General features: G+C 53.7%; 1 protein-coding gene across 1 annotated transcript; it reads left to right on the top strand.

Moving 5' to 3' along the window:
• Positions 1 to 68: 68 nt before the first annotated feature.
• On the top strand, positions 69 to 11,487 carry LOC131573826 (brain-specific angiogenesis inhibitor 1-associated protein 2-like protein 2). The gene is made up of 14 exons (XM_058828102.1): positions 69 to 230; positions 1,148 to 1,223; positions 1,498 to 1,584; positions 2,633 to 2,694; positions 2,987 to 3,058; positions 3,664 to 3,780; positions 4,165 to 4,311; positions 4,779 to 4,931; positions 5,377 to 5,518; positions 6,314 to 6,539; positions 7,448 to 7,519; positions 7,841 to 8,021; positions 9,854 to 9,894; positions 10,717 to 11,487. Exons 1-14 carry the CDS (start codon positions 192 to 194, stop codon positions 10,790 to 10,792), a joined length of 1,491 nt encoding a protein of 496 aa, XP_058684085.1. The 5' UTR covers positions 69 to 191; the 3' UTR covers positions 10,793 to 11,487.
• Positions 11,488 to 12,831: the final 1,344 nt, after the last annotated feature.

The following is a 12,831-nucleotide window of genomic DNA, read 5'->3' as shown; positions in this document are numbered from 1 at the left end:
CTGGTGAATTATTAAACTCCATCAGTGCTCCCTTTGTACCACGTCTGTGTCTTCCTGCTGTCCTTCCTTGCTGGTGACAGGCTTCTTCCATCCAGCTCGCTGTGCAGAAGCAGAGTCCTCCAGGCCAGAACAGCACCTTGTACTCTCCTTTGCTCCTTGCTTCTCTGTGGGAGAGGGAATAGGCTCCAGAGATGGATCTGTCCTACAGATCCACCATCTCCATCTACAAGGTGAGTGTTGGCATCAAAGGCTGCTCCTGACAGCATATGGGAGACCTGTGGGTGGGCGATGAGTGTTTTCTGCCAAGGGCTCCCTTGGGTGGACAGCTGAGGGCTGAATCCATTCCCAGGCTGTACCACAGCAGCTCCTGTGGGCTCCAGGCTGTGGGAGCAGGAGGAGAGGGCGGTGTGGGTCCTAAGGGCAGATTCAGGAATCTGGGCAGCCAGGGTGGTTTGGACATGAAGTGTGAAGGGTGACACACCTTGGTTGCTGGCAGGAAGAAGTTTGATGGCTGTTTCTCTCTTTCCTTGAAAGAGTCTCCGATCTCATAAATACTTCCCTACACACATCAGTGCCGAACCAAGGTGGGGGAAGGGCTGACAGAAGTGGGGAAATGCTTATTCTGGTCTCTGTCTTCTCTGTAGTCAATGGACACCTTTGATAAATGCAAATAAAAGCAGAGAAGCTGGTTATCCATCCCTCCTCTTACTAAGCTGCTGAGTCTGGCAGTGCACCACATCCTGGCCAGGAAAGGGTTGTGCTTGTGCCTGGATAGTAAGCAGTAGACCTCTGGCTGGCTGTGGGGTGAGGGAAAAGGCCTCTCAGATCCCCTTGCAGTTACTCCCCTGCCTGCAGTGGGTGTGGGCCCTTGTGAGAAAGCCATCTTCATTTAGGCAACCACTTGGCTCTGCAGTTGGCTACCTTGCCCTCTGGCACGGCTCCTCTCCTGGCTGGCTTGTCTAAGGGCAGCTGAAGTTGCCAGCCAGCCCTGATGCAGGGAGCTGGCTGTGCTTGGCTGTACATGACCTCCATTCCAGGGCTCCAGATGGGGCTCTCACCCAGCCCAACCACAGCACAGAGGCCTTGAGCTGCTGAGGTCTCTGGGCATGAGGAAGAATGGCATTAACATGCTTCTGCCTGGCCACAGAGTATCCTGGAGCAGTTCAACCCTGCGCTGGAGAACCTGGTGTACCTGGGGAACAACTACCTGCGTGCCTTCCACGGTGAGTGGGGTCCCACACAGCCAGGGCTCCAGACCAGAGTGCTGCACCCAGCCTGAGCATCCCCTATCCCCTCACCCAGGACAGGGGTGCTGGTCTGCCACCTCTGGCATGTCCTGAGCAGCACTCTTCAGCTCCAGGACCCACTGCTGATGGGGAGAGATGGGGTGCCTGTAAGCAAAGTAGCAGGAGGTGGCTGTTCTGTGAGCTGCTTGCTGGAGCTGGTGATGGTGGGAAGGCAGGCCAGATCCTTATCACCCCTCTCCTCTCCCCACAGCGTTGTCCAAAGCAGCCGAGGTGTATTTTAAGGCAGTTGAGAAGATTGGGGAGCAAGCACTGCAGAGTTCCACCTCACACATGCTGGGTAAGGCCCTCTTGCACATCATCTCCCCTTCCCTGTGGTGAGTCACCACAGTTACCTTTTGTTTTACCCTCTCCCTTAGTTGGTCCATTTCCAGGTACTGGGGCGAGAAAGACAGCTCCTCTAAATGGTGTCTCTCTGTACCAGGCACTGTCCAGGTGGTGCCAGTCAAATTTATTATGTGTCCTTGAATACATCGCACAGTCCCAGCACTCTTCCCTGTATCTCTCTGAGATCAGTGAGTGAGCTCAGCTGCTGTGATGGGCCTCCAGGGATGGACCTCCCACAGAAACCAGTCCCTGTTGAGGCATCCTGCCCCCAGAGATGAAATTTTCATCACAGAGGAAGCATTTTTCTCCTCCTTGGAGGTGTGAGGGAAAAGCCAGGGAGCATGCACTGACAACAACTGATGGTGTTTTGTCCTCCTGAGCCTGCAACTGACTGGAATGGCAGCTTGGGGCTGAGGGGCTTACACTCAGCACTGTAAATAACTCTGCAGCCTGGTGGCAACTGCTGAAAAGTCAGGGAACTGCTCCACTGCTAAACATTTTAGCAAAAAGCTTCCAGCAGATGTGCCCCTTCTGCAGACTCTTTTTATCACCTGCACCTCCCAGCTAGCTCCTCTGCTCCCCTCATCAGTCTCTTCCTTTCCTGATTTCATAATGCCAACATTGGTAAGACAGGACCATGCATAGCATTGGGGTGGGTGCTGAAACTGCCTTCCCATAGGACAGCCAGAAACGTTCATCACAGCTGGGGAGCCTTTGGGGTTAGAAATGCGACCTGTAGGGGCTGTGGCAGAGAAAATCCCAGAGCCCGGAGGCGAGGCTGCCAGCTGACACCTGGGGCTGTAGCAGAGCACTGGGCTGGAGTAAGCCTGCATTGACAATGCCTGGGAAGGGTTCAGAGAGCAGTGCTTTGTGGTATCTCTTGGACTTTCACAGCCCTGTATCATCAGTCTGAGCCGCACGCTGCAGGTCTGCCTCCTTGGCCACAGGAGAAAATTGTCACAGGACTTTTTCACCTTCTCCTTTCTTTTTCCCTCCCCAAGGTGAAATTCTGATGCAGATGTCTGACACGCAGAGACTACTGAGCTCTGATTTGGAAGTTGTGGTGAGTAGTTTTCCCAAGGGCTGGTGGAGGTGGAGAATAAAGTGATTTCCTTAGATAGGGCTTATCAGCATTTACCCTGTTCACCCCATCAGCTGCCCTCACACATGCCTGCAGGCAGGTGCATGCCTGCCTCCCTGCTGCACGTGGCACAGGAGGCCTACAGGGCTGGCATGCCCAGGGCCTGGCTGTGAGTCACTTGCTCAGCACGTTCTATGAGCCACCCCTTATCACAGTTCATGCAACATCCCATATGGTGAAGGGATAAAGGTGATGGCTCCTTTGTCTCTTTCAGGCTCAGACCTTCCACGTGGACCTACTGCAGCATATGGAGAAAAACAGCAAAATGGATGTGCAGTTTATCAGTGTAAGTAATGAACTCCCTTCTCCTCCTCAGCTCTCTTGCTTCCCTCTCCCCTCCACCCAAGGGTTTTTGCTTCAACACTTGAGGTGTTTCCGTGATTCTTCTCAGCAGGAGATAGGAGGTCTTCTCCCATCATGGAACAAACTCCCCTTTTTCAGCTGATGATGGAGAGCTAAAGAGGGCAGGTGGCTGTTCTTTATGCAGTGGGACTTGCCAAATGCTTCAGTGGGGCTGAGAGACTCAGCATTCCAAAAGCAGAGTTCCCAGCTTCCCCAGACCACAGGCTCTGCTTGTCTGTGGGTCCTATGCTGCCATGGCCCAGCTGGCCATGCTGGTGGGTAGTGTCACAGGGGAAGACAGAGGCCTTGGGACCCAGTGCTGGGGCAGATGGGTGACAGTCCTTGCTCCTGAGACCTGGAGGTTCATCAGAACTCTTGGGCCATTTAAAATTAAAAGAAAGGCCAAGAAAGACATTTCATAGGAGGTCCAGGTGAAGCCTGGTTGCAGGTGGACTCAGATGTCCAACAACCCATCAGAGCAGGACCCTTGCTGCCTCACAGTGTGGCTGGGTCTCTGGTTCCTTACTGAGCCTGTTTTCTCCCTGGCAGGAGAGCCAGAAGCAGTATGAGCTGGAATACCAACGAAGAGCCACCAACCTGGATAAATGCATGGCAGAGCTGTGGAGAATGGAGAGGGCTCGTGACAAAAATGCCCGGGAGATGAAGGTAAGCAGTGATTGCAGGAAGAGGAGCTGGTAATAGGAACTAGATGATTTTTCGGGAGCCGGGGCTGATTTCTTCAGCAGGCTTAGCCAAGGGGTTGCCCCAATTTTCAAAAGGCAGCAGGCTTATCTGGAAAGTAGGAAACTCCTATTCTACAGGGTGCTGCTGACCTGTGGTACTCACTCCTGCCAAGCCCTTTCCTCATTTAGGAAGTCTCAGGAAGCAAGGACTTAATCCCCAGCAGTCTGCTCTAGCTCCTCTCTGCTGCTCCAGCATGCAAGTGGACTGGGAAGATGACAGACATGATGACCCCTTTCAACCCTTCCCCTGAGTCCACTCTGCTGGATTTTCACTGATCCCTTCCTCCCTTTTTTCCCTGTGACACAGGAGAATGTGATCCGACTGCGCTCGGAGATGCAGGCGTTCGTCTCTGAGAGCCAGAGGGAGGCTGAGCTGGAGGAGAAACGCCGCTACCGCTTCCTGGCCGAAAAGCACCAGATGCTCTACAACACTCTCCTCCAGTTTTACAGCAGGGTACAGCCCTGACACGCTGGGGAGCAGAGCTGGGGGAGCAGACAGCAGGGCTGGAGAGGGAGCATGCAGGCAGGAGAGAGCCAGGGCTGAGCCATCCTTTAGCTGAAAGACACATCTGTGCATGGACTGGGCAGGAAACAGTTTTGTTTCTTGCTGTGAGGTTCAGGCTGGCAGTACTAGGCTGGGAGAACATGTCTGGGGCTGAGGATGGTGCTGGCATGGGGCTAGTCGGGTGTGTGAGCGATGGAGGAGGGAAGGGTGCTTTAGGTGTTTATAGCAGGGTTGTTGGTACCAGAGGATCTCTGCTGGAGGGTGCCATCCTGGAAATTCCTGCCTACCAGGAGTTGCTTGGCCATTCCCACAAACCTAATTGGAGGAGGACCTGGTCTTTAATGCATCTGTAAGCCCTAGGCTTCCTCTGTAGCTGATCTGCCCTGTCCATCACACCCTCTTCTCTTTGTCTCCAGGCTCGGGGCATGATCCAGACCAAGGCACCACGGTGGAAGGAGCAGCTGGAAGCCAGCCGTAACCCCTCAAACAGCCACTCACAGGGGCTGCTCTCAGCCTCCCACGGCCAGGGGTATCCATCAGGACGGCTCACACCCACCCACCTCGAGATGGTGAGGAGCCCACAGACAGCTTAACCTTGTTTGGTGAAATATTGGAACAGGTGTCCCAGAGAGGGCGTGGATGCCCCATCCCTGGAAACATTCAAGGTCAGATTGAACTGAGCTGTGAGCAACCTGATCTGATTGAAGACATCCCTGCCCATTGCAGGCAGTTGGACTAGATGGCCTTTAAAAGTCCCTTCAAACCCAAAATATTCAATGGTTCTTTGGTGGTGGGGCTGCAGGGCAAGGTCAGTCCTTGGGCAACGATGGTGCTTGCTGTCTTGTCCAGCTCCAGTGGCCTTTCCTGGCCAAGAGGAAGAGTAGCCTTTGTGTGGGCTGCAATGGAGGAATGTGCTGAGTTTGGCTTTCTAGGAGGGACTGCACATCTCTCAGAGCATCTCCTGCCTAACACAGCCTTTGTGGATGTGTGTTCAGCCCCCTTTCTTTCCAACAGCCCCAGAGACCCCTTGGGGATTTTTCTTCTTCTGTGACTGGAAGTAGATCCAGCATCTTCTCTCCGGACCCTCCAGAAATGAGAATGTCTCCTCAGCCGGAGTCTCCCAGGCGGCCACTGCGGAGGACACCATCAGCAGCCAGTATGACCCGTATCTGGGAGCAGTGCTGTGGGGAGACACAGGGGTTGGACCTCTCTGGGAAGAGGGTTGGGTTTGGGAAGGGACCACCACTCTAGCAGACCACCAGACCTCAGCAGCTGCATTCCTGGGCATGGTGAGAGGACAGTGCCTATGGGAGCTGTAGAGGGCAAGGCTGAAGTAGGAGGTGAGCTTAGCCTTCAGGGCAGAGTCCACGAAGGGCAAGGGCAGGCTGTGTGAGGTGGGGAACCTGTGAATGTGCAAGTTTCAAGGCTCCTTGAACTACAAGAACTTGTTCTTGCTAGAATTATCATTTTAGTAAAGTAGCTTCTCTCATACTACTAGATTAAATATTAGCTTGCCCTGTGAAACCCAGCCACTTAACCCATGACACGCCTTCTTTTCCTTCCTGAGACATTTCAGCTTAAAGCTTTTAAAAGAAGCATAAAAAGGACAGGAAGAGAGAGAAATTACCCAAATAATCAGTAGCTCTAGCAGGTCAGGAAGAGGACTGTCAGGCAGGGAGGGCATCAGCCAGGGCATGCAGTGCTTATGCTCTAGCCATTTGGCCAAAGAGGACACAGTGCAAAAAAAAAGTCTTTGGCTTGAGTTGATTGTTCCCGGCAGGATGCTTACCCTGCTTTTTCCCATGCTACTCTTTGCTCTCTCCCTGAAAGGCCACCTTCTCTTCCACTAGAGTAATTACTTGACTGGGAAAGCACTTGTCCCTTTGAGGCAGTGTGGGTTGTGCAGGATGATGCCAGACTCCAGCCAGACTCTTGGGATGCCTCCCCACAGGTTTGCTTGCTACGGGTCGCACGTCCCGTTCGGGTTCCTTTGGCGAGGCCAGCAGTGGCAGTGAGGGCAGGAAGAGGAGCGGCACAACAAGAGTTCAGGCCATTGTGCCCCACACGACGGGTACCAACCGGACCCTGCTGCGGTTTGAGCCCGGGGATGTCATCACGGTGCTGAGGCCAGAGGCGCAGAATGGCTGGCTCTACGGCAAACTGGAAGGCTCATCCACGTACGTGACTCTGCTGCTGTAAATTGGCCAGATGCAGGCTTGTTGAGTCTGGAGCTAGAAGAGTTAAGCCAAAAATTATCACACCACCCCCTTGCCTCCTGGTGTGGCCTGGGCAGTGTGTTCCACCCACCATCTCAATGAGACAGTGCTGTGTCCTCAGTGATGGCGGCTCTCTGCGCCAAGAAGATGCAGTGTGGCAAGGCTGGTGTGGATGGGCTGACTGAGAAACCCCCAGGGGCTTTGGGTGGAAGAGCCAAGGATGCAGTGGCTCCTGGCCTGCACGACTGAGTGACTGCTGTCATGGGATCCAGCTCAGGGCCATGAACTGCTGGAGTTACCTGAGAGGCCTGGCATTTCTTAGCCCATGCTGCAACTGCTGCCACAGCCTCCAGCACAGGCAGGGCATGGAAACTGCTGCACCCAGCACATACTGAATTACTCCCTGTGGCACAGCCAGCCAACATCTGTGTGTAAAGCCTGCCCTGTTCCACACAGGACGTGGTCTGCAGGAATGCTCACAGATGTGAGATGAGCAAAAGCAGTGCCTTTCTTTGGGCAGCTGTTTCTGGAGTGGAGCTGCTGTGAAGTCCCTGGATGAGTTTTCCACAGCTTCCTTGTGATTGTGGTTGGTTGGGGTGTCTCTTGCTGGATTGCACCAACATTACTGCCAGGAGCACAGCTCCTGAGATAAGCAAGTCCTGCTCCAAGTTCAAGGTCTGCCCCATCATAACCCCTGTGCCCCACCTATGGGTGAAAGATGCACAGGAACCCTGTCACATATGGTAGTAGCAAATGTGGCTTGACTGATGTGTGGGATGGGTGCAGAAGAGAAGTGTTTGGCAACTGGATCTGAAGAAACACAAACCATGGTTGCCTGGACCTCATTTGTCTCTGTTCCTGTGCCCTAGGTGTGGCTGGTTCCCTGAAGCTTATGTCAAGCCTTTGGAGAATACGAGGGAGATGGAGGAGCCAGACACCAGGTAACAGGATGGCAATTGGCCAGGCAGGAGCTCCTGGTACACCATGAATGCCAGCAGGGTAATTGTTTAGAGTGTGCCCCAAGGAGACCTGCAAGGCTCCCATGCTGGAGATCCTGCCAAGAGCCTCACTGTGTTCTGGGATCTCACAGGCTTCCCTAGGCAGCTCCCATAACTTGTGCAATGTCATCTCAAAGGTTCTTGCACCTGGGCCAGTCCAAGGCACGTGTATTTCCTCCAGAGACATCCCATGTTATGCTAGCACCTGTGCTGCTCCCTGATCCTTGCCCTTTGACTCCCACCTCACTGTCTTCTCTTGCTCAGGTCCTTCCCGCTGCGAAGCAGTCACAGTATGGATGACATCCTGGACCGTCCCAGCACTCCGTCCTCCAGCAATTATTGGCCTGCTGCTGCCCAGCCCAGCTTGCCAAACCCACCTCCCCTCTCAGTGGGTGCCAGCAGTCACCAGAGTGGGGCGGCTGCCCCAGTCAATTCTGGCTCCAAGGTGAGTGCAGGAGCAGTGACTGGCAGGTGTTTGTGAAGTGGGCCACATCTGACTTTCATCCTCCAAGGCACACCTTTTCTGCTTTGGCCAATAGAGACAGAAAATCACCTTTCTGATGTTGGTGAAGGGGCCTGCTGCTTTTCCAGTTCTTGTTAGCACCAGTCTGTCTCATCCAGTCTGTTCACATGCCACCTGATGACCCCTGCTAGTCTTCCTGTAGTGTTCAGATCCTCGGTGCCTGCCTTTGCTCTCCCAAGGAACTGCTTTTCTGCCCCTGCCCTTCTCATCTCTCTCTCTTTTTGCTCACCAGGGACCCTTCAGTTCAGTCCTTTCCTCCATGACCTCCCAGCCTGATTTCTGGTGGCTCAAGGGCAGCACTTCTTCCTGCTAATAGTAGGACCATGGAGTGACCAGGCTGGTCTGGGAGTGAGTGACCAGCTAACAGAGATGCCATCCTTCTTCTCCCTTCAAGGAATGGAGAGGAGTTTCACAGGGTTCTTCTTTTAAATGCAGACAAGGGTTGGCTTAAAGTCATAGCTGGGGTAGGAAAAAGCTGGAAGCAAAGGCTGAGGGTACAGCTATTTTTGAGAGCCTTAGAACAGGTTGTGTCCAACCCATGGCTTATGGATGGCACACTGAGAAGGAAGTCCTGCACTTATTGCTTCCAGCAGTAGGGAATTGACAAGGGAGAAACACGTTAAATGGTTAAATGTGAGGACCTGGGGAAGGAAAGAACAGTGCTGCCTGTGGGGCATTACTTTCTCAGTCTCACAGAGGGCCGGAAAACCTTTTCCAAAGTCACTGGTTCCAGGCCAGCACAAGGTTGCAAGCAATTGGATGTCTCAAAGAACTGAAAACTGCAACATTTAATTACTCTTTTTTTTCCCTTTATGTCCTGCTCTGTAGTTTCAGGTAGCCTCAGGCTGCACAACACAGGGGAACAGCCTCTGCAGCCTTTCTGTCCCTCTGGGCCAGTGGGTTTCCATCATGTCCCAGGGCTAGGGTGTAGGGATAGACCTGGGATTGAGTAATGAATTGTGTGCAGCCTTTGGAGCAGCATGGCAGAGTGCTCACTAGAGCACCTCACTAGAGAGGAGGGAAAGACTAATTTTGAAAGACTCAGCCTTGCTTTAAATGTATGCCCAAGACATCCTCCCACTGAGCCACAAACAAATGGGTGTGACTTCCCAACTGGACCCCAGATAGCCACGTGTGGCTTTCTTGTCTGCCACCAGAGTACTTTAGCAGGTCAGTTGTCACTGATCCTTCACTACTGGCCATGAATAAGGGCCACAGAGCTGAGGTCCAACTTTGTCCATCAAGTTTGTCCACTTTTAAGTAGTATGTGGTGTAGGGTAGGTAGGTACAGCTCTGGAGTTCCCCATGGATGCAGGAAACACACAAGGGCGTGGACTACAGACTTTTTGCCAGGGTGTGTGGGCAACATGAGGGGGCATCTCTGGCTGTGCTGGAGGGTGAAATGTAGCTCAGACTGTCACTGTTTGCTGTGCTCCTTGGATATGACATTCTGGGGATCTGAGTCATCTTCTTTCTTCCCCAAAACAAAAGATGTCCTAAGGGAGTAAGGAACCTGCGGTGTAGGGACCACCCCCCACAACAAAATTCAGGATATTATCTACAGTGGGGAATTTGTGGACTTTTGCAAAGCTTGAATGAATAAGGAGTCAGAGCCCTGTTAAGAGGACTGGGGCTCCTAACTCACCTAAGTGTTTTGTGAAATCTTCCTCCATGTGTGCGGTGTCTCCTGCCCTACTTTTCTCTCTCCATTCCCCACTCCAGATTTCTCACTGTTGCTTTTCTTTTCACTGCAGAAATCAGGAGTATTTGACCAGCCCCCTGAACTCTTCCCACGGTGAGTAAGATGTGGATCTCTGCTCTGGAATCATCTGACAGAGGGGAGTATTATTACAATGCTATTATTATTTAATATTTTGGATTGTCAAATGTGGGAGGAACAAAGAAGTGTCTGAGGAAAAGCAATGCACAGCCTGCCTACAGGCTAGGACAGGAGGCAGAGGTAGTCCTTTCTGGCCTCTGCTGACTGGGAAGGTCCTATTCTGACTCAGATAAAATGAAGTAGGACCTGAGCACCCTGAACACATGTCCAAACCAGCATGCTCCTTTCCATCCATTCTGGAAGGGTCACAATAGCAGCTCGCAGCCTGAGTGTGGAGCTACACGACTGTGCATCTCTGCATGCTTGGAAAGGGCTGAGGCATAAAAGGATGTGGCTTTGAGTTCTGTTGAGTCAGGTCTGTGGAGATGAGACTTGCCATAAATCCCTGGTTTTCCTCCCCCTGCACCTCAGTTGGTGTCTCCGTGTTTTTGGTGTGGTGCTGTGGCCTTTTTCTGCTCCCCAACTCCTTGCTTGGAGGATTTGTGTACACTCTTCAAGTGCAGAGTGCTAATATGAGGGGCAGCCATGTGCTAGCTTCATCCTTTGGAAGAGGGAGGGTGGGAAGCCCTGAGGAGAGCCCAAGGGGAGCCACATGGGAATGTGCAGCAGGGTGTGTTAAGGATGGAGAAAACATACTCAGGAATGAGCTTTACCACACTCTCCTCCTTGGCATGGAGGTGACTGCAACAGGATTGAGTAGCCTTTGCTTGGTCGCAGAGATCCCTGCGTGGCATTTGCAGACTTTCTGACAGTTTCCTGTTTCCTGTCCCATTCCAGAGGTACCAACCCCTTTGCCACAGTCAAGCTGCGCCCCACAGTCACCAATGACCGCTCGGCACCCATCATCCGGTGAAAAAGGGCTGGGGGCAGTGAAGAATTTCAGCAGAGAAGGAGGAGGAGAAGTGATAATGCTGTGACCTCCAGCTGTGCAGCAACCTAGTGCTACCACTCATGGAGTGAACTCTCTTTTCCCCTCCCACACCTCTGGGACAACAGGACCCATCTCACCTGGGTGTCTGGTGTGCTTTAGCCAGAAGCAGATCTCTGCTGCCCTTTCTGGATTCATCCCTGCTTCCCTCCCCTTGTGGTGTTGCTGTACTTGAGTGGGAGGGAGCAGTCTGGTGTTACTGGTGCAGGTGGCCTGGGAGAGGGGATGATGCTGGAGATGGAGGTAGGGCTGGCTAAGATCATCTGCAGCCAGGGCAGTGCTGTTGGGATGTTGAAGGTGAAGCTTTGCTATCCCTGCTGTGAGCAGAAAAGAACTCTCACCAGACAGTTCCTTTGCCACCAGAAGAACAAACTCCAAAAGAGAAGGCTACAAGAAGGCTTCCAGTGATGTGGTCCAGCTGACAGGGTTTTGTCTTGGCCTCTTTGACAACTGTGTCCATTTGTAGCAGCACCTGCCCCTTCTCACCCCAGCTGCAGCCCTTACTTTGCTGGGCAGTGCTGGGGCAAGGCAGGGGCAGGTGGCAGTGTCCAGCACCACTGCCCTGTTCCTTCATGTACTGTCCTGTGGAAAACGTACGGTTTTTTTTAAAATAAAATGGAGAATGCATCTTCTGTGCCCATTTCAGTGGCTGGGACATCACCTCAGTCACAGCATGCAGGGGGAGGAGGACAGGCGCTCCCCACCTGCACTGGGGCCATGATGGCTGCCCACAGTTGTGGTGCTGGACACTGCAGTGCCAGTGAGTCCAGAAGGGGCAGCCACCCTCCCAGGGGTCTGGGGTGGATGTGGAGGGCACCAGGAGGGCTGCACTGCCCATTGTTGGCTACCCCCCTGAGTCCCCCTCTCTGTCCTGTTACAGCAAGCACCTGTGGCCCCCTTCTCCTCACCCTCTCCTGGAACGTATGCCCAGGGCACCCCAGGGCTGCTCAGTGCAGGGGGAAAACATTCCCCTAGGGCCTGTGGGGGCCTCAGCAATCTGGGAATACCCTACATGTGCTGGGGGAGCCCTCACGGGAGAGGCAGCGTGAGTGAGGGATGGAACGCTAGCGATGGCCAGGGCTTAGCTGATTAACCTTATTAATAGACATTAAACCCTGGCTGTGAGTGTGGTCAGGCCCCCGCGGCCCCCCTGCTGCTGAGGGGCTTCAGGGATTTACAGCCCAGGCCTTTTCCTCCCCAAAACACTACCTGGGCTGAGCCCCAGCCCACTCCCTGGAAGTAAAATTGTTCCCCTGCGTGTGGCCAGAGACTGGCTCGTCCCCAGACCTCCTTCTGCGAGTCAACCACTGGGGAGGTTGTTTTGGAGGGGGGGGTGGTTGAGGTGCCCGGGGTGGGCAGGATCTGGTAGTTTGAGCCATGGCTGGCAGTGATTCCTTGGCTGCTCCACCTTGTCTCACTTCTCTGCTGGGCACATGCCCTGCAAAACCACGCCACCACTTCTCCATCGTGGCTTGCCAGTTGAGGAAGCTTCAAAAGCAGCCACTTCACCTATTTTGGCCCTTACTGAAGCATGGGCACATTGTCTCCTCCACTGTCTCCCTCCCCAGCACCCTTGCTATCCCCAGCACCCCTCACCCTCACCCCGCTTCTTCCTGTCTTGGTCTCTCTGAATCTATCCCTGCCAGCCTGCCCTGCTGTGCTGGGGAAAACGCAAGGAGCCCCTGGGCAGCGGGATTACCAGGGGATTCGGGCTGTGGCAGGCAGCCACCTCGTCCCCATTGGCTGGAAAAGCCTCTTAAAAGTGGAGAAGTGCTTTCTGCCCGCTCAGCACCTGCTGGTCTCTGCCGACCTGAAACCATAAGCAGCTCCTGACCCACATCCACACTGGGAGTGCCGTGGGACACTACTTGCACCCACAGGAGGCAAGAGGGTGCCCCACACAGGGTGTCCCCCCAGATCTGCCACAGACAGCTTTGCTGGGCATCACTGGAACTGGAGGGAAG

This window comes from Poecile atricapillus, chromosome Z, assembly GCF_030490865.1.
Source record: "Poecile atricapillus isolate bPoeAtr1 chromosome Z, bPoeAtr1.hap1, whole genome shotgun sequence".
Taxonomy (NCBI): domain Eukaryota; kingdom Metazoa; phylum Chordata; class Aves; order Passeriformes; family Paridae; genus Poecile; species Poecile atricapillus.
The sequence above is the reverse complement of the archived record's forward strand: the minus strand, read 5'-3'. Positions and strand labels throughout refer to the sequence as shown.

Bases quoted from the DNA above. Each gene is read 5' to 3' on its own strand.
- LOC131573826 (XM_058828102.1), top strand. From the start codon at position 192: ATGGATCTGTCCTACAGATCCACCATCTCCATCTACAAG. The intron at 3,059-3,663 runs GTAAGTAATGAA...TCTCCCTGGCAG, and splicing joins TGGATGTGCAGTTTATCAGT to GAGAGCCAGAAGCAGTATGA. The intron at 4,312-4,778 runs GTACAGCCCTGA...CTTTGTCTCCAG, and splicing joins TCCTCCAGTTTTACAGCAGG to GCTCGGGGCATGATCCAGAC.